The 22,268-nt window shown below is 42.4% G+C and overlaps 1 protein-coding gene across 1 annotated transcript in view; it reads left to right on the top strand.

The window, feature by feature from the left end:
* The first annotated feature begins 1,302 nt into the window (after positions 1 to 1,302).
* The window catches only part of cckbra (cholecystokinin B receptor a), a 47,128-nt gene continuing 26,162 nt past the window's right edge, over positions 1,303 to 22,268 (top strand). Inside the window, exons 1-2 of the mRNA XM_035755275.2 lie at positions 1,303 to 1,761; positions 13,821 to 14,069. Coding sequence (XP_035611168.1) covers positions 1,590 to 1,761; positions 13,821 to 14,069 — 421 coding nt within the window. The 5' untranslated portion in view covers positions 1,303 to 1,589. The remainder of the gene's footprint in view (positions 1,762 to 13,820; positions 14,070 to 22,268) is intronic.

Here is a 22,268-nt window from a genome sequence, read left to right as displayed (position 1 = left end):
TGATGACCTCTGACTTTCATCCTAGCACTGTTGTTGCCGCCGTGGATAACATTATCCTTGTACCATCTACACACAGCAGCCTCAGCCAGTAACATATTTAGATGAACCTTTACGTCGGTAGCCCCGCCCCCTGGTAAACAATGTATGATCACTGGATGATTATTTTTAAGCAATTTTACAGGTAATGGAGTCGCCAATGACTTGTGTTTTTAATTTGCCCAAGCTAATGGTAGGCTGTTTCAGCAGCTCAGACCCATAACTGGTGGAGGAGAGAACCGAGAAGATCAGGCTCTGATGCTTAGAGGAGAAAACCAGTTGAAAGTTTTTATTGGCTGAATGAAAGTCACCAGTTAAGCATGCCTGCAGCATTTCTTTCAAGAAGCCATGAGAAAATTGTTCATCTGTGGGGACTGTGGAAGGGTTTTCTCACAAATACCTGTATTTACTTGTGACACAGACACTTTACCATCCTTTCCAAAACTTAAATTGCCCTTGCCTAACGATTTGTCTTAAACCAAGCTTGCAACTCGGCTATCCTCACCATAAGGCAACAGTTCTCCTGTATATTAAGATTACAGCGACCGCAACGGGAAGGCATAATGTTACTTAGCTTTTTTTCCTCGGCCGGAGGAGATCCCACAGATTTATGTCCAGATAAAGCGTCCGGGGTGAAAAAGTTTAATGAAAAATGTTGCGTGAGGACAAAACTAAGACCTTGGTAGACTTGTTAAATACAGAGTTTTATCAAATACAGTGGGGCAAAACAAGTATTTAGTCAGCCACCAATTGTGCAAGTTTTCCCACTTAAAAAGATAAGAGAGGACTGTAATTTTCATCATAGGTACACTTAAAAAGATGACAGACAAAATGAGAAAACAAATTCCAGAAAATCACATTGTAGGATTTTCTATGAATTTATTTGCAAATTATGATGGAAAATGAGTATTTAAGCATAGGCAATTTAAGCATAGGCAATATGCTTTCAAAAAAAAATCTGAATGGTAGATCTCGGCATGCTTTGGACTCAAAAAGTGATCTTGGCTCAGAAAATGTTGGCGACCACTGGGAGGCAGCATCAAGCTACAGTATGTGCTACTGTGCTGCAGTTAAGTAACTGCATGGCCCCTCATCCCAAACACCCCTCTCCAACGCGTGCTTATATAGTGACACGCATAGAGAGGAGAGAGAGAGCGAGAGAGCGAGAGAGAGAGAGAGAGAGAGAGAGAGAGAGAGAGAGAGAGAGATATCCTTCAGTATAAAAACACACACCCTCTCTCTATATGCCAGAAAATCTCTCAGGTCTCCACACAACAGTAATGCCAGTGTGCTCTCGGTGACTCTACTCATGGATCTGCATCTTTCCGCAGACTGTCAGTGGATTGAAATATATGACAGCTCGCCTACAGAACGTTTCTATGTCGAAACGACAGGAGAGTAAATTGGAAATAATCCTGCGGACCAGATATGCTACCATGGGCATTTTTTCTGATGCACTTTGCAACTTTATAGTTATTTCATAGAGATACAACTGATAAGGATGACAAGTTATTTGATTAATTTTAATAGTTTGAAGAACAGAGAAACAAAACATGGCATTACAAACTTCGAATGACACTTCCTTGTCAACATTCCTGGACTGTCTGCCACGCCTGCAGAGCAAATCATCCATGAACGCATCTGGAAATATGAGCAAGGAAGTTACCAATACCACCTGTACCAATGCGTCTGTCATCACAAAACCCCCATCCGCACGACAAAAAGGTAATACTGGAAGATTCCTAAAGATTCTCTATAACTCTCTCTGTTGTTTTGAGGTTCTTGAATCATTTCCTATCATTGAATTAATTACATGAGATTAATTCCTCCATTAAATGATATGATGGGTTGTGAAGAAAATCATTTTCAATATTTGGCATTGTTTGTCACAGCAGCAGGTTGTTCACACCACATTGAACAATAGGGTAAATTGGGCGAAGACGCCCACCTTAATGGAAATGTATATTTTCTGAGAGAAAAAAAGTAAAGTTTGGTAAGATTTAGATATGTGCATGCTGGCTATCCTAAGGCAAACACATTTTAAAGGGAAATAAGTGGGCAGAATTGTTTTTGTTGCAAAATCACCCCTGAAGATTTGTGTGTTCAAATTAATTTTAGTTTGACATTTTTGAGTAATTGCCTCTTAAAAAACAATAAATAAATCAAATTTTGGAACAAAATGACATTGCACATGTAAAGGACGTCATGCTGCTTGCTTAGAGAGTACTACTTCCTGGCCTGTTCCTGGCGCAAACTCTACCTTGCTGGAACAGGTGACACCTTCCTGAAGCGTCTTACCAGTCAATGCCACACAAAAGCTATTTGTTCGGTGATGCAAGTGGGGACACTTCGGATGAAACAGATGAAATGTTTAGTTGAACAAGACTAGTGGCATCCAGGGAAAGTGTTGAAAATACATTTGGTGACCACTCATTCAGTGTGCACATAATGTAATGGTTCTTTATCTAGGCACAAACAAAAGTTAATATACAGTACCAGCCAAAAGGTTTGAACACACCTACACATTCAAGGGTTTTTCTTTATTTTTACTATTTTCTACATTGTAGAATGATAGTGAATAATGAAAACTATTAACCTCTAGCATCGAGCAATCCCGTATCCGGGAGCGTAGTCATAGCCTCAAGCTCATTAGCATAACGCAACTATTCATGAAAATCGCAAATGAAATGAAATAAATATATTCAAACACAAGCTTAGCCTTTTGTTAACAACACTGTCATCTCAGATTTTCAAAATATTGATAGCTAGCATAGCATGAAGCCTAGCATTCAGCAGGCAACATTTTCACAAAAACAAGAAAAGCATTCAAATAAAATCATTAACCTTTGAAGAACTTTGGATGTTTTCAATGAGGAGACTCTCAGTTAGGTAGCAAATGTTCAGTTTTTCCAAAAGATTATTTGTGTAGGAGAAATCGCTCCGTTTTGTTCATCACGTTTGGCTAAGAAAAACCCCAAAAATTCAGTCATTACAACGCCTAACTTTTCCAAATGAACTCCATAATATCGACAGAAACATGGCAAACATTGTTTAGAATCAATCCTCAAGGTGTTTTTCACATATCTATTCGATGATAAATCATTTGTGGCAGTTTGGTTTTTCCTCTGAACCAAATGGAAAAATGCACGCAGCTGGAGATTACGCAATAATTTCGAAGGAGGACACCAAGCGGGCACCTGGTAAATGTAGTCTCTTATGGTCAATCTTCCAATGATATGCCTACAAATACGTCACAATGCTGCACACACCTTGGGGAAACGACAGAAAGTGTAGGCTCATTCCTGGCGCATTCACAGCCATATAAGGAGACATTGGAACACAGCGCATTTAAAATCTGGGGAACTTCCTGTATGAAATTTCATCTTGGTTTCGCCTGTAGCATTAGTTCTGTGGCACTCACAGATAATATCTTTGCAGTTTTGGAAAAGTCAGAGTGTTTTCTTTCCAAAGCTGTCAATTATATGCATAGTCGAGCATCTTTTCGTGACAAAATATCTTGTTTAAAACGGAAACGTTTTTATACAAAAATTAAAAGAGCACCCCCTATATCGAATAAGTTAAATAACACATATGGAATCATGTAGTAACCAAAAGTGTTATATAAAAATATTTTTGAGATTTTTTGAAAGTAGCCACCCTTTGCCTTGAAGACTGTACCTGTAGTAGTTGTTTCTTTGCAGTAGTTCGACCATGAAGGCCAGATTCACGGACTCTACTCTGAACAATTGATGTTGAGATGTGTCTATTACTTGAACTCTGTGAAGCATTTATTTGGGCTGCAATTTCTGAGGCTGGTAACTCTAATGAACGTATCCTCTTCAGCGGAGATAACCCTCGGTCCTCGTTTCCTGTGGCGGTCCTCATGAGAGCCTCTTTCGTCATAGCGCTTGGTGGTTTTTGCAACCGCACTTGAAGTTCTTGGAAATTTTCCTCATTGACTGACCTTCATGTCTTAAAGTAATGATGGACTGTCGTTGTCTTTTTGCTTATTTGAGCTGTTCTTACCATAATATGGTCTTTTACCAAATAGAACTATCTTCTGTATACAAATAGGGCTATCTTCTGTATACCACTCCTGCCTGTCACAACTGGCTAAAACGCATTAAGAAGGAAAGAAATTCCACAAATTAACTTTGAACAAGAACAAGGCACACCTGTTTATTTGAAATGCATTTCAGATGACTACCTCGTGAATTTGGTTGAGAGAATGCCAAGAGTGTGCAAAGCTGTCATCAAGGCAAAGGGTGGTAATCTCAAACTGTTTTCGGTCACCTTGCTGGAGTGATTTCTATTGATACCCCAACCACATCGATCTCAACATATTCACATTATATTATTCAATTAAATATGGTGTCCTTCAATTTTATATTTGGTCATATTTAATTTAAATGAGGCATCTTTAATTCATATTCAAGCGTATTATGATCTACAAGAATAAAAAAACAAGCAATTGTTATATGCTCGACTCTCTTTGACTGACAATAAGAACAAATCAGTTTTTGCCACTGGTTGTTATGCACCACTGAACATTACAATAGTTGAGAAACTCCTCACGGCTGGCTGTGTCTGGTGCATACTTAGTAGACTAGGCGTCTATTATCAGACTGAGACAGACCTTGTGGTTCCAGGCTATTCGCTGTTCTCTCTTAGGTTTTTACTATAGTAGAGGAGGAAATTAAATCAAAGTCTATATAATTCTATATATTTCACACTCCACTGGTGCATCACTTATCTGGCTCAATATGCTGAAATTGCATTTTCCACAGAGCATCACTATTAAAGTTAATATATTTTCAACTTAACTATCACCAGACAAAGTTGTGTAATTAATCAAATATAGAAAAAAATGAAAACCTGTGGAGATACCTTTCCTCAAAATAGGAGAGGTATGGACCAAAATTATGGGGAAAAGGTATAGAACTGCACTCATAGATACGACACAAGCCCCCCTTACATACAAGCATATGCACGCATGCACACGCATGCACACACATGCACGCAGACAAGCACACACACACACACACACTTCTTATAATGTAGACTTCATCTGCAGACTCCATGGCTAAAATGTTTTCAGCTGACTCGGCTGTCTCGGAGACAGAGCAATTTATGGCCTGACAGTAACTGTCCCTTCCATCCAAGGTTATTACAATAAACTGAAACTAAAACAAAAACGAATCCTGAAAAAACAAACTGAAATAAAATATTTAAACCACAAGGCTAAACTTCACTTCACTCCACTGTTTTGGTCCTGTGGCTATCATGCTGTAATGGTGCGAAGCGAACCTATGTATTTGTGGAGATACTGTGTGAGAGCGAAGTCTTGCATCTCGCTCATCTCAATATCTGTGGTGCTGCTCATGGCAAAGTAATTTCGCTGAGTCTACAATCTTAAAATAAGGACTGACTCAAGGAACCCTTGAGATTATCAAGGAAACCCTAGAGTTCCTCAAGGAACAATGGCTGTTCAATGGTTCATATTTGCACCTTCCTGGAGGAACCATGGAATGGAGGCTTGGCTTATTAGGGGCGTGGCTTTAATATATCTTTTTGAGAGTAGATGCCATTCCTGTTAAACTTTTCTGCTGTATTGTCATCAAGGTTTAACACTGACAGTTTTGTAGCATCAATGAGGCTAACAGAGGTTTATGAGTTCCTCAGAAGCCTATGCAAATCCCATAGTTGGATTAGTTACCACTTTAATACTGAATGTAATCAGCAATGTTACTATTATATTAGAATATATAATTCTATACATTTTCAAGGAATCTTTGTTGTTGTTGCAGTGTACAAACTTAACAGGAATGACATTTACGCTAACAGTGGACCAAACATAACTATCTGAAAGCCACACCATTAATCCGATAGGCTGCCACCTCCTATATTAAAACAGTTAAAAATTGAACTCCTCCCATCACAAAGGGTTCCGGTTTGAACGTTTACACAGGGGCTCCTTAAATACCCTTTTCAGAGGTGTTCCTGGAGAAACCTTTTTCAACTGGAAAGTTTCTGCCGGTGTGGCAACACAAAATAATCTTCCAGGCAACTTTACTTCTATGAGTAGAGAGTACTGTTAGAGTACTTTTAACAAAACCCGTTTTATACATAAAATAAAGGCCATCATCATCATGAATTATGTTCCATTTTTTAAATAAATGCGACCCCGCCATGTAAAAATCAGTCTGACAGTATTTTTTGACAGTATGGTTTGAAGTGAATGAAATGCGTCAGAAAGGTATTACAATCATACAATAATGTATGATTGATCCTGTGTAGAAAATAACATCACTAACCACGTTAGCATCCACAGTGTAACGGCTCTCTTCTATCTCCTCCTCTGACGAAGAGGTAGAACAAGGATCGGACCAAAATGCAGCGTGATGATGATTCATGATATATATTTTAATGAAGGAAAAACAATACAAGCGGAAACTACAAAATAAATGAAAAGTGAAAAACCGAAACAGCCCTATCTGGTGTAAACACAAAGACAGGAACAATCACCCACGAAAACACTCACAGAATATGGCTGCCTAAATATGGTTCCCAATCAGAGACAACGATAATCACCTGACTCTGATTGAGAACCGCCTCAGGCAGCCATAGACTACATAACACCCCACAAAACTCCTAAGACAAAAACACACCACAATAACCCATGTCACACCCTGGCCTGACCAAATAAAGAAAGAAAACACAAAATACTAAGACCAAGGCGTGACACACAGTTTTAATGCAGGTAATTTCATACGGTTTAAAATAAAATCAGGACAGCTGTGATGGAAACATTAGGTTTCGGTACACTTTTATAAATGCTGACAGATCATTTGTTTGGTGTCTGTAAAATGAATTATGCACAAATTGGCTGTGGAAACGCCTTTGTGTGTAAATATTGATATAATAACCATATCGAAGTAAACTTTAAGTCGTGATGATATGGTGTGTGGCCCTCCCACTACGACTTGGGAAAGCATACAGTTTATTAGGCTATTACAACCGCATCGTGCAGCAACCAGAGGTTTCTGGCATAACCCTGGATCTACCAGGCACAAATTTTCACTCGTGACCCAATTTTCAAATCCACTGTTGTACATATAAATCCTGTTTCAGTCATGCCTTGGGTCACGTTCGCGTTAGTCTAACAAAAACACCCTAATGATTTGTTGACAATAGAGCCTCCCACAATGCAGACAAAAACACCCTAATGATTTGTTGACAATAGAGCCTCCCACAATGCAGACAAAACCTGCAGGATGAAGTTGGTGAAGGGCAAATGCAGAAGCTTGCAGTCCACTGCAGTCAAAACCTCACAATCTTTGATTACAGGATTCTTGTAAAGTTAATGCAGTTGACATGTAGATGCAAGGGGACATTGCCCTGCGTAAGGTGCCATCTTTCGGATGGGACGTTAAAACAGATGTCCTGACTCTCTGTGGTAATAAAAAATCTGATGGCACTTATCGTAAGAGTGCAGGTGTTAATCCTAGTGTCATGGCTAAATTCCCAATCTTGCCCTATTCCATCATGGCCATCTAATCATCCCCCTCATTCCTACATGGCATATATCACTCCTCACATCTCCACCTGATAGCTGATGTGTGGTGAGCGTTCTGGCAAAAAATGGTTGCCGTACATCACCCAGGTGGGTGCTGCACATTGGTGGTGGATGAGGTGAGTTTCCCCCTCATTATGAAAAGCGCTTTGAGTACCTCAGGCTGTAAAAAAGTGCTATATACCGTAAATCCCAATCCATTTTTATATAAATCTATGTCACGACTTCTGCCGAAGTCGTTGCCTCTCCTTGTTCGGGCGGTGCTCGGCGGTCGACATCACCGGTCTTCTAGCCATCATTAATCAATTTTTCATTTTCCATTGGTTTTGTCTTGTCTTCCCACACACCTGGTTTCAATCCCATTCATTACCTGTTGTGTATTTAACCCTCTGTTTCCCCTCATGTCTTTGTCAGAGATTGTTTTATGTCAGTGTTGTGTTTGTTATATAGGTGCGTGACGGGTCATCGTACCCATGTTTGTTTATGTCTGTTCTTGTTAGTGTTATGGAGCATGTTACTTGGACATTTATTAAATGACTCCATTTTACACTCTGTTTTTGACTCTCCTGCGCCTGACTTCCTTGCCACCTATACGCACGACTCGGACAATCTGTTCATAAAACTAGTCAAATGCATCTGAAAACGAACTGAAACTAAACGAAATGTACATAAAAAATTGTTGAACTAATATAAATAAAACGACTGTGAAGTTTACATACACCTTAGCCAAATACATTTATACTCAGTCAAATCTGACATTTAATCCTAGTACACATTCCCTGTTTTAGGTCAGTTAGGATCACCATTCTATTTTAAGAATGTGAAATGTCAGAATAATACTAGAAATAATTATTTCAGCTTTTATTTATTTTATGACATTCCCAGTGGGTCAGAAGTTTACACTCAAATAGTATTTGGTAGCATTGCCTTTAAATTGTTCAACTTAGGTCAAACGTTTCGGGTAACCTTCCACAAGGTTCCCAAAATAATTTGGGTGAATTTTGGCCCATTCCTCCTGACAGAGCTGGTGTAACTGAGTCAAGTTTGTAGGCCACTTTGCGCGCACACGCTTTTCAGTTCTGCCCACAAATTTTCTATAGGATTAAGGTCAGGGCTTTGTGATGGCCACTCCAATACGTTGACTTTGTTGTCCTTAAGCCATTTTGCCACAACCTTGGAAGTATGCTTGGGGTCATTGTCCTTTTGGAAGATCCATTTGCGACCAAGCTTTAACTTCCTGACTGATGTCTTGATGTTGTTTCAATGAATCCAATAATTTTCCTGCCTCGTTATGCCATCTATTTTGTGAACTGCACCAGTCCCTCCTGCAGCAAAGCACCCCCGCAACATGATGCTGTCACCCCCGTGCTTCACGGTTGGCATGGTGTTCTTCGGCTTGCAAGCCTCCCGCTTTTTCCTCCAAACATAACAACGGACATTATGGCCAAACAGTTCTATTTTTGTTTCATCAGACCAGAGGACATTTCTCAGAAAAGTACTATCTTTGTCCGCATGTGCAGTTGCAAACCGCAGTCTGGCTAATTTATGGCGGTTTTGGAACAGTGGCTTCTTCCTTGATGAGCAACATTTCAGGTTGTCGATATAGCACTAGTTTTACTGTGGATGTAGATACTTTTGTACCTGTTTTCTCCAGCATCTTGGTCCTTTGCTGTTGTTCTGGGATTGATTTGCACTTTTCGCACCAAAGTATGTTCATCTCTAGGAGACATTTACATTACATTTAAGTCATTTAGCAGACGCTCTTATCCAGAGCGACTTACAAATTGGTGCATTCACCTTATGACATCCAGTAGAATAGTCACTTTAAAATAGTGCATCTAAATCTTACAGGGGGGTGAGAAGGATTACTTATCCTATCCTAGGTATTCCTTAAAGAGGTGGGGTTTCAGGTGTCTCCGGAAGGTGGTGATTGACTCCGCTGTCCTGGCGTCGTGAGGGAGTTTGTTCCACCATTGGGGGGCCAGAGCAGCGGACAGTTTTGACTGGGCTGAGTGGGAACTGTACTTCCTCAGTGGTAGGGAGGCGAGCAGGCCAGAGGTGGATGAACGCAGTGCCCTTGTTTGGGTGTAGGGCCTGATCAGAGCCTGGAGGTACTGAGGTGCCGTTCCCCTCACAGCTCCGTAGGCAAGCACCATGGTCTTGTAGCGGATGCGAGCTTCAACTGGAAGCCAGTGGAGAGAGCGGAGGAGTGGGGTGACGTGAGAGAACTTGGGAAGGTTGAACACCAGACGGGCTGCGGCGTTCTGGATGAGTTGTAGGGGTTTAATGTCACAGGCAGGGAGCCCAGCCAACAGCGAGTTGCAGTAATCCAGACGGGAGATGACAAGTGCCTGGATTAGGACCTGCGCCGCTTCCTGTGTGAGGCAGGGTCGTACTCTGCGGATGTTGTAGAGCATGAACCTACAGGAACGGGCCACCGCCTTGATGTTAGTTGAGAACGACAGGGTGTTGTCCAGGATCACGCCAAGGTTCTTAGCGCTCTGGGAGGAGGACACAATGGAGTTGTCAACCGTGATGGCGAGATCATGGAACGGGCAGTCCTTCCCCGGGAGGAAGAGCAGCTCCGTCTTGCCGAGGTTCAGCTTGAGGTGGTGATCCGTCATCCACACTGATATGTCTGCCAGACATGCAGAGATGCGATTCGCCACCTGGTCATCAGAAGGGGGAAAGGAGAAGATTAATTGTGTGTCGTCTGCATAGCAATGATAGGAGAGACCATGTGAGGTTATGACAGAGCCAAGTGACTTGGTGTATAGCGAGAATAGGAGAGGGCCTAGAACAGAGCCCTGGGGGACACCAGTGGAGAGAGCGCGTGGTGAGGAGACAGATTCTCGCCACGCCACCTGGTAGGAGCGACCTGTCAGGTAGGACGCAATCCAAGCGTGGGCCGCGCCGGAGATGCCCAACTCGGAGAGGGTGGAGAGGAGGATCTGATGGTTCACAGTATTGAAGGCAGCCGATAGGTCTAGAAGGATGAGAGCAGAGGAGACAGAGTTAGCTTTAGCGGTGCGGAGCGCCTCCGTGATACAGAGAAGAGCAGTCTCAGTTGAATGACTAGTCTTGAAACCTGACTGATTTGGATCAAGAAGGTCATTCTGAGAGAGATAGCGGGAGAGCTGGCCAAGGACGGCACGTTCAAGAGTTTTGGAGAGAAAAGAAAGAAGGGATACTGGTCTGTAGTTGTTGACATCGGAGGGATCGAGTGTAGGTTTTTTCAGAAGGGGTGCAACTCTCGCTCTCTTGAAGACGGAAGGGACGTAGCCAGCGGTCAGGGATGAGTTGATGAGCGAGGTGAGGTAAGGGAGAAGGTCTCCGGAAATGGTCTGGAGAAGAGAGGAGGGGATAGGGTCGAGCGGGCAGGTTGTTGGGCGGCCGGCCGTCACAAGACGCGAGATTTCATCTGGAGAGAGAGGGGAGAAAGAGGTCAGAGCACAGGGTAGGGCAGTGTGAGCAGAACCAGCGGTATCGTTTGACTTAGCAAACGAGGATCGGATGTCGTCGACCTTCTTTTCAAAATGGTTGACGAAGTCATCTGCTGAGAGGGAGGGGGGGGGATTCAGGAGGGAGGAGAAGGTGGAAAAGAGCTTCCTAGGGTTAGAGGCGGAAGCTTGGAATTTAGAGTGGTGGAAAGTGGCTTTAGCAGCAGAGACAGAAGAGGAAAATGTAGAGAGGAGAGAGCGAAAGGATGCCAGGTCCGTAGGGAGGCTCGTTTTCCTCCATTTCCGCTCGGCTGCCCGGAGCCCTGTTCTGTGAGCTCGTAATGAGTCGTCGAGCCACGGAGCGGGAGGGGAGGACCGAGCCGGCCTGGAGGATAGGGGGCATAGAGAGTCAAAGGATGCAGAAAGGGAGGAGAGGAGGGTTGAGGAGGCAGAATCAGGAGATAGGTTGGAGAAGGTTTGAGCAGAGGGAAGAGATGATAGGATGGAAGAGGAGAGAGTAGCGGGGGAGAGAGAGCGAAACTTGGGACGGCGCGATACCATCCGAGTAGGGGCAGTGTGGGAAGTGTTGGATGAGAGCGAGATGGAAAAGGATACAAGGTAGTGGTCGGAGACTTGGAGGGGAGTTGCAATGAGGTTAGTGGAAGAACAGCATCTAGTAAGGTCGAGCGTATTGCCTGCCTTGTGAGTAGGGGGGAAGGTGAGAGGGTGAGGTCAAAAGAGGAGAGGAGTGGAAAGAAGGAGGCAGAGAGGAATGAGTCAAAGGTAGACGTGGGGAGGTTAAAGTCGCCCAGAACTGTGAGAGGTGAGCCGTCCTCAGAAAAGGAGCTTATCAAGGCATCAAGCTCATTGATGAACTCTCCGAGGGAACCTGGAGGGCGATAAATGATAATGATGTTAAGCTTGAAAGGGCTGGTAACTGTGACAGCATGGAATTCAAAGGAGGCGATAGACAGATGGGTAAGGGGAGAAAGAGAGAATGACCACCTGGGAGAGATGAGGATTATTGCCACCACCCCGCTGACCAGAAGCTCTCGGGGTGTGCGAGAACACGTGGGCGGAGGAAGAGAGAGCAGTAGGAGTGGCAGTGTTATCTGTGGTGATCCATGTTTCCGTCAGTGCCATGAAGTCGAGGGACTGGAGGGAGGCATAGGCTGAGATGAACTCTGCCTTGTTGGCCGCAGATCGGCAGTTCCAGAGGCTACCGGAGACCTGGAACTCCACGTGGGGCGTGCGCGCTGGGACCACCAGATTAGGGTGGCCGCGGCCACGCGGTGTGGAGCGTTTGTATGGTCTGTGCAGAGAGGAGAGAACAGGGATAGACAGACACATAGTTGACAGGCTACAGAAGAGGCTACGCTAATGCAAAGGAGATTGGAATGACAAGTGGACTACACGTCTCGAATGTTCAGAAAGTTAAGCTTACGTAGCAAGAATCTTATTGACTAAAATGATTAAAATGATACAGTACTGCTGAAGTAGGCTAGCTGGCAGTGGCTGCGTTGTTGACTTTGTAGGCTAGCTGGCAGTGGCTGCGTTGTTGACCCCACACTAATCAAGTCGTTCCGTTGAGTGTAATAGTTTCTACACTGCTGCTATTCGGGGGTTAGCTGGCTAGCTAGCAGTGTTGATTACGTTACGTTGCGTTAAAAGAACGACAATAGCTGGCTAGCTAATCTAGAAAATCGCTCTAGACTACACAATTATCTTTGATACAAAGACGGCTATGTAGCTAGCTATGTAGCTAGCTACGATCAAACAAATCAAACCGTTGTACTGTAATGAAATTAAATGAAAATGTGATACTACCTGTGGAGCGAAGCGGAATGCGACCGGGTTGTTGAGTTCTATTCGGAAGACGTTGGCTAGCTGTTGGCTAGCTAGCAGTGTCTCCTACGTTAAGGACGACAAATAGCTGGCTAGCTAACCTCGGTAAATTAAGATAATCACTCTAAGACTACACAATTATCTTGGATACGAAGACAGCAAAGACAGCTATGTAGCTAGCTAACACTACACTAATCAAGTCGTTCAGTTGAGTGTAATAGTTTCTACAGTGCTGCTAATCGGTGGACGTTTGCTAGCTGGCTAGCTGCTGGGCAGAGCAGTGAAGACTACGTTAGGACGACGAAATACGATAATTACGCAATTATCTTTGATACAAAGACGGCTATGTAGCTAGCTAAGAAGAAATTGCTAAGATTAGACAAATCAAACCGTTGTACTATAATGAAATGTAATGAAATGTAATGAAAAAGTTATACTACCTGCGGAGCGAAATGCGGATGCGACCGCTCGCTCCAACCCGGAAGTAGGAGGTCTTTTTCTGAGGTCTTTGCTGATTTCTTTTGACGTTCTCATTATGTCAAGCAAAGAGCCACTCAGTTTGAAGGTAGCCTTTGAAATACATCGACAGAAGCTTCTAAAGTCATGACATAATTTTCTGGAATTTTCCAAGCTATTTAAAGGCACTGTCAACTTAGTGTTTGTAAACTTCTGACCCACTGGAATAGTGATACAGCGACTTATAAGTGAAATAATCTGTCTCTAAACAGTTGTTGGAAAAATGACTGGTCATGCACGAAGTAGATGCCCTATCTGACTTGCCAAAACGATAGTTTGTTAACAATACATTTGTGGAGTGGTTGAAAAATACGTTTTAATTACTCCGCCATAAGTGTATGTAAACTTCCGACTTTTACTGATGTTTTAATATGTGATCATTGTCATCTGCCTCTCTCTCTCTCTCTCAGAGATGGACTCGGTGCGCATCCTGCTCTACTCTCTCATCTTCCTGCTCAGCGTCTTTGGCAACCTTCTGATCATTGTGGTCCTGACGGTCAACAAGCGCATGCGCACGGTCACTAACTCCTTCTTGCTGTCGCTGGCGGTCAGTGACCTGATGTTGGCTGTCTTCTGCATGCCCTTTACGCTCATCCCAAACCTGCTGGAGGACTTCATCTTCGGAGCCGCCATGTGTAAAATGGTCACCTACTTCATGGGTAAGATTGTGGCCATCTCCAGACCGTCTGCAAAGCAGTCGAACTGCACAAATTCACCAATTATCTAATTCCATGTTGTCGTTTCTGGACTATCATTAAATGTGAAGATGTGTTTATATCAAATCAGTACTCTAGGTTTATTATGTGATTAAACTAATCATGTAAACATTCATTAACTAGGAAGTCGGAGCACCACGGACAATGTTGAGAATTAGAGCTGTAATTTCCCGAATATAAATCTTCAGATATTTTAATATCTGATCAATTACAGTCTTCTACTAATTAATTATTATTACTTCATAAGTTACCATTACTGAATGTCGCAAACTCTTGGATATCTGCACGAACTCTAGCCTAAATGATGAATCAGCGATATACAAATTGGTTTAATTATTTATTTTCTAACTAACTAATATACGTAACATACGTAACAAATGAACAGTAGATATTATATTATTATTATTATTATTATTATATTGGTTACTACACAATATATTGATACGTCCCTAGTGGGCTAAACCGGTATGATGGCTTGGTAGATAATGGAAAGGGGTGGGGACAGATAAAAGAGCAGGAAAGACTAAATGGATTCACTACGCACAGTTGATAATTATATTAATTGAAATGCTAATCCTTTGCACATGAAAGTCCGCTCATTCTCAAAGAAATTGCAATGTACATATATACATTTGTTTGTCTTGTTGTCTCTCTGATGAAATCGCTGGTCCGTCTGCTGAAGAGTCAATCGACAGAAATTCTTGGGTTGTGTTCATAATGGATATGTCAGGCGTGCCATGTTCTTAGAATAGATGTTTCGGCAGATGTCAGTACTCTCATCCTAGGTTTATGTCATTTCTAGCTGCAGACCAGTAATTCTATGTTTAGGATTGCTCTTATTTTGTAGTGCTTGATAGTCTCAGTATTTAACCATTTCTAGCCGTGTAGCCAACACAACACGCGGTCTGGTTTTCTAGACTTGTAGTTTTAAACCATTTGTCAGCCATGGAGCCACAGCTGCATGCGGACTGGTCTAATGTAAGTTTCATCAGGAGTGGGTTTTATACACTTCTGAGAAAGGGGCGGTCCATGACTCCGGCGTAATGTCTAGGCTCACGAGGGTGTGGCCACTGACTAGTTAAAAGTATCTTGTTTAGAAGGCCAACATGACATTACATCTTCTCACAAATAGTTTAATATTCAATCGTATATTTTAACTTTTTATGGCTGCAGGGGCAGTATTGAGTAGCTTGTATGAAAAGGTGCCCATTGTAAACGGCCAGTTGCTAATATATGAATATTATTAGTAGTATTGGATAGAAAACACTCTAAAGTTTCCAAAACTGTCAAAATATTGTCTGTGTGTATAACAGAACTGATATTGCAGGCGAAACCCTGAGGAAAATCAAAACAGGAAGTAGCTTCTATTTTGAATACTCCATGTTCCATAGCCTCCCTTTGCTGGATTTAATGGGATATGAACCAGATTCCTTTTCCTATCGCTTCCTCAAGATGTCAACAGTCTTCAGACATAGTTTCAGGCTTTTATTTTGAAAAATGAACCAGAACGATAACATCGCGTCAAGTGGTCACATGAGTTTTGCTCGCGCAACAGACTTTGTATAGGTATTTATTTTCCCTCTCCTACTGTAAAAAGACATTTGCGGTTGATACATTATCGATTATATATTTTAAAAACAACCTGAGGATTGATTATAAAAAACGTTTGACGTGTTTCTGTGGACATTATGGAAGCTATTTGGAATGTTCATCTGCGTTGTCGTGACCGCTCTTTCCTGTGGATTTCTGAACATAACACGGCAAACAAACTGAGGTATTTTGGATATAAAAATAATCTTTATGGAACAAAAGGAACATTTGTTGTGTAACTGGGAGTCTCGTGAGTGAAAACATCCGAAGATCCTCAAAGGTAAGCGATTAATTTGATTGCTTTTCTGATTTCTGTGACCAAGCTACCTGATGCTAAGTGTACTTAATGTTTTATCGTGCGATCGATAAATTTACACAAACGCTTGTATTGCTTTCGCTGAATCATTTCAAAATCTGACACGACAGGTGGATTAACAAAAGGCTAAGATGTGTTTTCCTGTATTGCACTTGCGATTTGATGAATTTAAATATTTATAGTAATATTTATTGAATGTAGCGCTATGCTATTCAGCGATTGTTGATGACACTTATCCCGTTAGTGGGATTGCAGCCATAACAAGTTTTAAACATTCAAGGTAGAAAACGAATAGAAATGTTCACTTCCAAAGCTAACGTTATTCTGTGCTATACCGTCCTTCCTGATGTCACCAAATAAACAACTTCGACAGGATTGTTCTTAGTACCCACGGACCATTCCCACAGTCTCAAAAATATAAATATTGTTTAAAACCTGTCTTGGGCAGGGGGCAGTATTTTGACCTCCGGATGAAAAGTGTGCCCACTTTAAACTGCCATGCTACTCAGGCCCATATGCTAGGATATACATATACTTAATATATTTGGATAGAAAACTCTAAAGTTTCCACAACTGTTAAAATAATGTCTGTGAGTATAACAGAACTGATATGGCACATGAAAACCCGAGGAAAATCCAACCAGGAAGTACTATTATTTTGAAAGGCTGTTTTTCCATTGAAAGCCTATCCACCATACAAAGACTTAGGACCCAGTTCACGACCTCTATGGCTTCCTTAACATGTGACCAGACTTTAGGCATTGTTTCAGGCTTTTACTCTGTAAAATGAGGGAGATGCACCACGTTCAATGAGAGGACAGTGGAAATTTCCAGACATGAACCAAGCATGTGATCGGGAGCGCGCATTTCTTGTTTACTTTTTCCATTGACGAAGCTTTTGTCCGGTTGAAATATTATTGATTATTTATGACAAAAACAACCTGAGGATTGATTTTAAACATCGTTTGAAATGTTTCTACTATCTTTTATTGTACTTTTTTGACTTTTTGTCTTAATGTTGAGAGCGTGCATTGTGCCTTTGGATTTCTGAACTAAACGCACCAACAAAACGGAGGTATTTGGACATTGAGATGAACATTATCGAACAAAACAAACATTTGTTGTCTGACATGTAGACCTGGCAGTGCCACCAGATGAAGATAATCAAAGGTAAGTGATTCATTTTAATGCAATTTCTGACTTTTGTGACACTCTCCTTGGTTGGAAAATGGCTGTATGGGTTTCTGTCTAGGCGCTGACCTAACATAATCGCAGTGTGCTTTCGCCGTAAAGCCTTTTTGAAATCTGACACAGCGGTTGCATTAATAAAGTGTTTTGGTTATCCTGACCTGAACACCATGGTCAATATTATAATAGGCCATAATGAACCATGAAAACGATGTACATTTTGTCTGTTCTCTTTGGTCGCAATGTCATGTTTTTTTGTTTGTTAGATAAACAGCTTGTTTTTGTACGGTAACTGTGCTAAGGGTGGAGTTTAGAGCGGGGTGAGGAGTACTGGGCAGGTGTGACTTCCACACCTACAGTAGCCGGGCTATAACTGTCTATTGTCCTGTTAATCTCGCTACAAGTGTTTGAAAACCTGTTTTCAAAATGCCACCATCTGTCCATCACTACTGTAAATAAAAACACAGCATCTTATTTACATTCTTCATTGTAACCACAATGTCACAAATCATTTGTATCTACCTTCCAATTTTTGGGGATTTACATTTTTCGTGAAATCTAGTTCAGATTTAAGTATAACTTTTGAGTGACGCCTTTAGTGAGAGGTCAAATGCTTTATTATTTACTAATGCCTGCCCTCCGAATTCATAACTAAGTGGAGTTTTTTGCGCCATTATTAGTTACATTGTTTTAGTTTCAACGTGCAGACTGGCACTAATAACAGCGGGAACGTTTTCCTAGTCAGTGCCATTATTAGTGCAATGCCCCTTAAAGTGTTGCTCTGTGCTACCCATTGGGGTGGGGTGGGGGCCCAGCATCCCACCCCAGCATTTCTGTCTAGAAGCCCAGCATCCCGGAGTCGCCTCTTCACTGTTGAAGTTGAGACTGGTGTTTTGCGGGTACTATTTAATGAAGCTGCCAGTTGACGACTTGTGAGGCGTCTGTTTCTACCATTCTGACCAATGGGGCTGTGCTCAGTATCAACATAATGATTTGTTTCATACTGATGAAAAATGTACTCTGACTTAGATTGCTGAAAACTGTTTAAACTAGTGGATGAGGAGAGTATAGTGGGGAAGGAAAAGCGACTGGGGGGGTGGAGGACGGTGTTATGCGGAAGAGGAAAAAGGGGCAGAAGATAGGAAAAGGCACAAAATGTTAGTGATGGCTGTTTAACAGTCTGATGGCCTTGAGATAGAAGCTGTTTTTCAGTCTCTCGGTCCCAGCTTTGATGCACCTGTACTGACCTTGCCCTCTGGATGACAGTGGGGTGAAGAGGCAGTGGCTTGGGTGGTTGTTGTCCTTGATGAACTTTTTGGCCTTCCTGTGACATCGGGTGATGTAGGTGTCCTGGAGGGCAGGTAGTTTGCCCCCAGTGCTGCGTTATCCTCTGGAGAACCTTACGGTTGTGGGGGGAGCAGATGCCATACCAGGCGATGATACCGGCTGACCGGATGCTCTCGATTGTGCATCTGTAAAAGTGTCTTAGTGTTTTCAGTGACAAGCCAAATATCTTCAGCCTCCTGAGGTTGAAGAGGCGCTGTTGCGCCTTTATTACACGCTGTCTGTGTGGGTGGACCATTTCAGTTTGTCCGTGATGTGTACGCAGAGGAAAGTAAATCTTTCTACATTCTCCACTACTGTCCCGTCGATGTGGATAGGGTGCCCCCTCTGCTGTTCCTGATGTCCACGATTATCTACTTTGTTATTTTCTTGACACCACTCTCCGAGGGCCCCCACCTCCTCCCTGTAACCTCCTCATTGGTAATTAAACCTACCACTGTATTGTCGTCTGCAAACTTGGTGACTGAGTTGGAGACGTGCATGGCCACGCAGTCATGGGTGAAGAGTGAGTACAGGAGAGGACTGAGAACGCACCCTTTTTGGGCCCCAGTGTTGAGGATCAGCGGGATTGAGATCCAGGGTCTCGAGCTTAATGATGAGCTTGGAGGGTACTATGGTGTTAAATGCTGAGCTGTAGTCAATGAACAGCATTCTTACATAGGTATTTCTCTTGTCCAGATGGGATGGGTCAGTGTGCAGTGTGGTTGCGATTGCGTCTTCTGTGGACCTAATGCGGTGGTGGGCAAATTGGAGTGGGTCCAGGGTATCAGCTGGGAGGGGTGGGGGTGATATGATCCTTGACTAGTATCTCAAAGCACTTCATGATGACAGAAGTGAGTGCTATGGGGCGATATTTGTTTAGCTCCGTTACCTTAGCTGTCTTGGGGACAGGAACAATAGTGGCCCTCTTGAATCATGTGGCCACAGCAGACTGGGATAGCGATTGATTGAACATGTCCATAAACATACCAACCAGCTGGTCTGCGTATGCTCTAAGGACGCGGCGAGGGATGCGGTCTGGGCCGGCAGCCCTGCGAGGGTTAACACATTTAAATGTTTTAATCACGTTGGCCACCGTGAAGGAGAGGCCACAGGTTTTGGTAGTGGGCCGTGTCAGTGACACTGTATTGTCCTCAAATCGAGCAAAAAGTTGTTTCATTTGCCTGGGAGCAAGATCTCGATATCTGCGAATGGGCTGGTTTTCTTTTTGTAATCCATGATTGCCTGTAGACCCTGCTACATACCTCTCGTGTTTGAGCCATTGAATTGTGACTCTACTTTGTCTTTATACTTTCAGTTTTGCGCGAATGCTGCCATCAATCCACAGTTTCTGGTTAGGTAAGGTTTTAATAGTCACCGTGGGTGACATCACTGATGCACTTGCTAATTTACTTGCTCAGAGAGTCAGCATATCCATCAATGTTGTTGTCTGAGGCTATCCGAAACATATCCCAGTCCATGTGATCGAAGCAATCTTGAAACGTGGAATCCGATTGGTCGGACCAGCGTTGTACAGACCTGAGCTTGGGTGTTTCCTGTTTTAGTTTCTGTCTATAGGCTGGGAGCAACAAAATGGAGTCGTGTCAGATTTGCCTGAAGGAGGGTGGGGGAGGGCTTTGTATGCATTGCAGAAGTTAGAGTAGCAATGATCCAGAATGCTGCCAGCTCGAGTTGTGCATTCGATATGCTGATAAAATTTAGGGAGCCTTGTTTTCAGATTAGCTTTGTTAAAATCCCCAGCTACAATAAATGCAGCTTCAGGATATATGGTTTCCAGTTTACATAGAGTCCAGTGAAGTTCTTTCAGGGCCGTCGAGGTATCTGCTTGGGAGGGATATACACGGCTGTGATTATAATGGAAAATAATTATCTTGGTAGATAATGCAGTTGTCACGTTCTGTCCATCGTTCGTATGTGTTTTCCTTGTTTTAGTGTTGGTCAGGACGTGAGCTGGGTGGGCATTCTATGTTGTGTGTCTGGTTTGTCTATTTCTATATTTGGCCTGATATGGTTCTCAATCAGAGGCAGGTGTTAGTCATTGTCTCTGATTGGGAACCATATTTAGGTAGCCTGTTTTGTGTTGGGTTTTGTGGGTGATTGTTCCTGTCTCTGTGTTTGCACCAGATAGGACTGTTTAGGTTTTCACTTTTCTTGTTTTGTATAGTCTGTTCATGTATAGTCGTCTTTATTAAAAACATGAATAACCACCACGCTGCATTTTGGTCTGCCTCTCTTTCACCAGAAGAAAACCCTTACAGCAGTCGGCATTTGATTGTAAGGAATTATATGTCAGCTGAACAAAAGGACTTGAGTTTCTGTATGTTGTCATGATTACACCACGAGTCGTTAATCATAAAGCATACACCCCCACCATTCTTCTTACCAGAGCGGCGCGATGCATGAAGAAATTGGGTGGCTGTACCGACTCTAACATTTCCTGAGTGAGCCATGTTTCCGTGAAACAGAGAATTTTACAATCTCTTATGTCTCTCTGGAAGGTAACACTTTCACCTACCTTGTTGTAAAGAGACTGGACATTGGCGAGTATACTCTGGAGCTCTGATAACTTAATTTTTTCCTAAGAACGCGAAGCTAGGCGACCATCTCTGTCAGCACCTTGTATGCTAGTAATTTAAGACATTAACAATGTCTACACTGTATTTCTGATCAATTTGATGTTATTTTAATAATGGACCAAAAAATTGATTGTCTTTCAACAACAAAGACATTTCTAAGTGACCCCAGACTTTTGAACGGTAGTGTAGTTCATGATTCAGTGATTCAAATATCGAGTCCATTCTCAGTAGAATATTCCAGCAGACCATTTAGGCTACACAAAAATGTATTACCTCTCAATCGCCTCGCTATTTATGTTGAATAGAATTGCCTTTAAATTTCAACTAAGCAAGCTGTGAAAACATTCAGTTTACATCTTCAAACAAAAACTGGCTGCATTATCTGTAATAGTGGGAGACAGAGAGCTGGTTTCAAGTGCAGGGCGCAGCAGGTGTTTATTGTAAAGGACCACAGGAGGAGGCAAGTAGCTGGGTCCAGGTGCAGGCAGAAGGTTATACACAGGTGGTCCAAAAATGCTACAGCACAGGCAGCGAAAAGGCTAGTAACGTCATCCAAGAGATCAGGCAGTGGGTTGATAACAGGAAATCCGATAGGCAAAAGTACAAGCAGGGAATAGGCAAAGGGCATCGTTAGAGAGACAGGCCAAAGCTATCATACACAGGAGGATTAATTACAGGAAAAACAGAGCTCTGACTAGAAGTGTGTCACAAAAACAAAATACCAATGATGGGGTTCAAAGAACTGAACTAAATAGTGTTTGATAATGACATACAGGTGTGTGAACAGGTGGTCAGAATTCAGGTGATTGGGATCTGGAGAGTGAGCTGCGTTCAGGGATCTATGTGTTTGAGAGTGTGAGCTGGAAATTAGGCTGGAAAGTGAGCTGCGTTCAGGGGATCTATGTATTTGAGACTGTGAGTTGGAAGCAGACATTACAATATCTACAAAAGAAAAACATGGCAATAGTTGAATCACAATCAGAAAGCCAGTTTTCAGTCAGTAACGCTATTGAATTAACAAATAAATCCTGCAAATAACCCAATTATAATGGTTTGTAGTCTTAACATCTGGCACATAACAACGACACAAATTATAATCAAAAACTAACATAATAACTTCTCATCACA

This window comes from Oncorhynchus keta, chromosome 37, assembly GCF_023373465.1.
Source record: "Oncorhynchus keta strain PuntledgeMale-10-30-2019 chromosome 37, Oket_V2, whole genome shotgun sequence".
Classification (NCBI taxonomy): Eukaryota; Metazoa; Chordata; class Actinopteri; order Salmoniformes; family Salmonidae; genus Oncorhynchus; species Oncorhynchus keta.
This window is presented reverse-complemented; position numbering and strand designations above follow the sequence as displayed.